We start from the raw sequence: 565 nt of genomic DNA, 5'->3' as shown, positions 1-565 counted from the left end.
TTTCTAGTCTGTCATCGATTTACAACTTCAAGAATTGAATGATCGTTTCTCAGAGGTAAATACAGAGTTACTCCTTTGTGTAGTTTGTTTATGCCCACAAGATTCATTTTCTTCTTTTAACAAGAAAAGCTTGATTAGACTTGCTGAGCTTTATCCATTAGATTTCTCTGTAGTAGATGGCATTGTACTTGGCGATCAACTTGAGACTTATATTTTTGACATACGCTCTAACAAAGAGTTTGAAGGGTTGAATGGCCTTGGTGATCTTGCGGAGAAGTTGGTTTTGACAAAGAAAGATAAGGTATATCCATTGGTTTACAGACTTTTGACTTTAACATTGATTTTACCGGTTGCTACCGCTACTGTGGAGAGAGTTTTTTCTGCAATGAACATCGTAAAGAACAGATTGCGCAATCGGATGGGTGATCAGTGGATGAATGATAGCACTATTGTTTATGTGGAGAGAGATATATTTTTGAAGTTCGATAATGAAGTTATTGTACGACGATATCAAAATATGAAAACTCGCAAGGAACAAGTTTAATATATAAATTATGTCGTTTTT

General features: G+C 35.0%; 1 protein-coding gene across 1 annotated transcript in view; it reads left to right on the top strand.

Annotated features, from left to right (window-relative positions):
- The window catches only part of LOC111377158, a gene marked incomplete at its 3' end in the record, with an annotated part of 2,098 nt that extends 1,647 nt beyond the window's left edge, over positions 1 to 451 (top strand). Inside the window, exon 6 of the mRNA XM_023000215.1 lies at positions 8 to 451. Coding sequence (XP_022855983.1) covers positions 8 to 451 — 444 coding nt within the window. The remainder of the gene's footprint in view (positions 1 to 7) is intronic.
- Positions 452 to 565: the final 114 nt, after the last annotated feature.

Source organism: Olea europaea, unplaced genomic scaffold, assembly GCF_002742605.1.
Source record: "Olea europaea var. sylvestris unplaced genomic scaffold, O_europaea_v1 scaffold16143, whole genome shotgun sequence".
Lineage (NCBI taxonomy): Eukaryota > Viridiplantae > Streptophyta > Magnoliopsida > Lamiales > Oleaceae > Olea > Olea europaea.
Note: the sequence above shows the minus strand (reverse complement) of the source record. Positions and strands in the feature narration are given on the sequence as shown.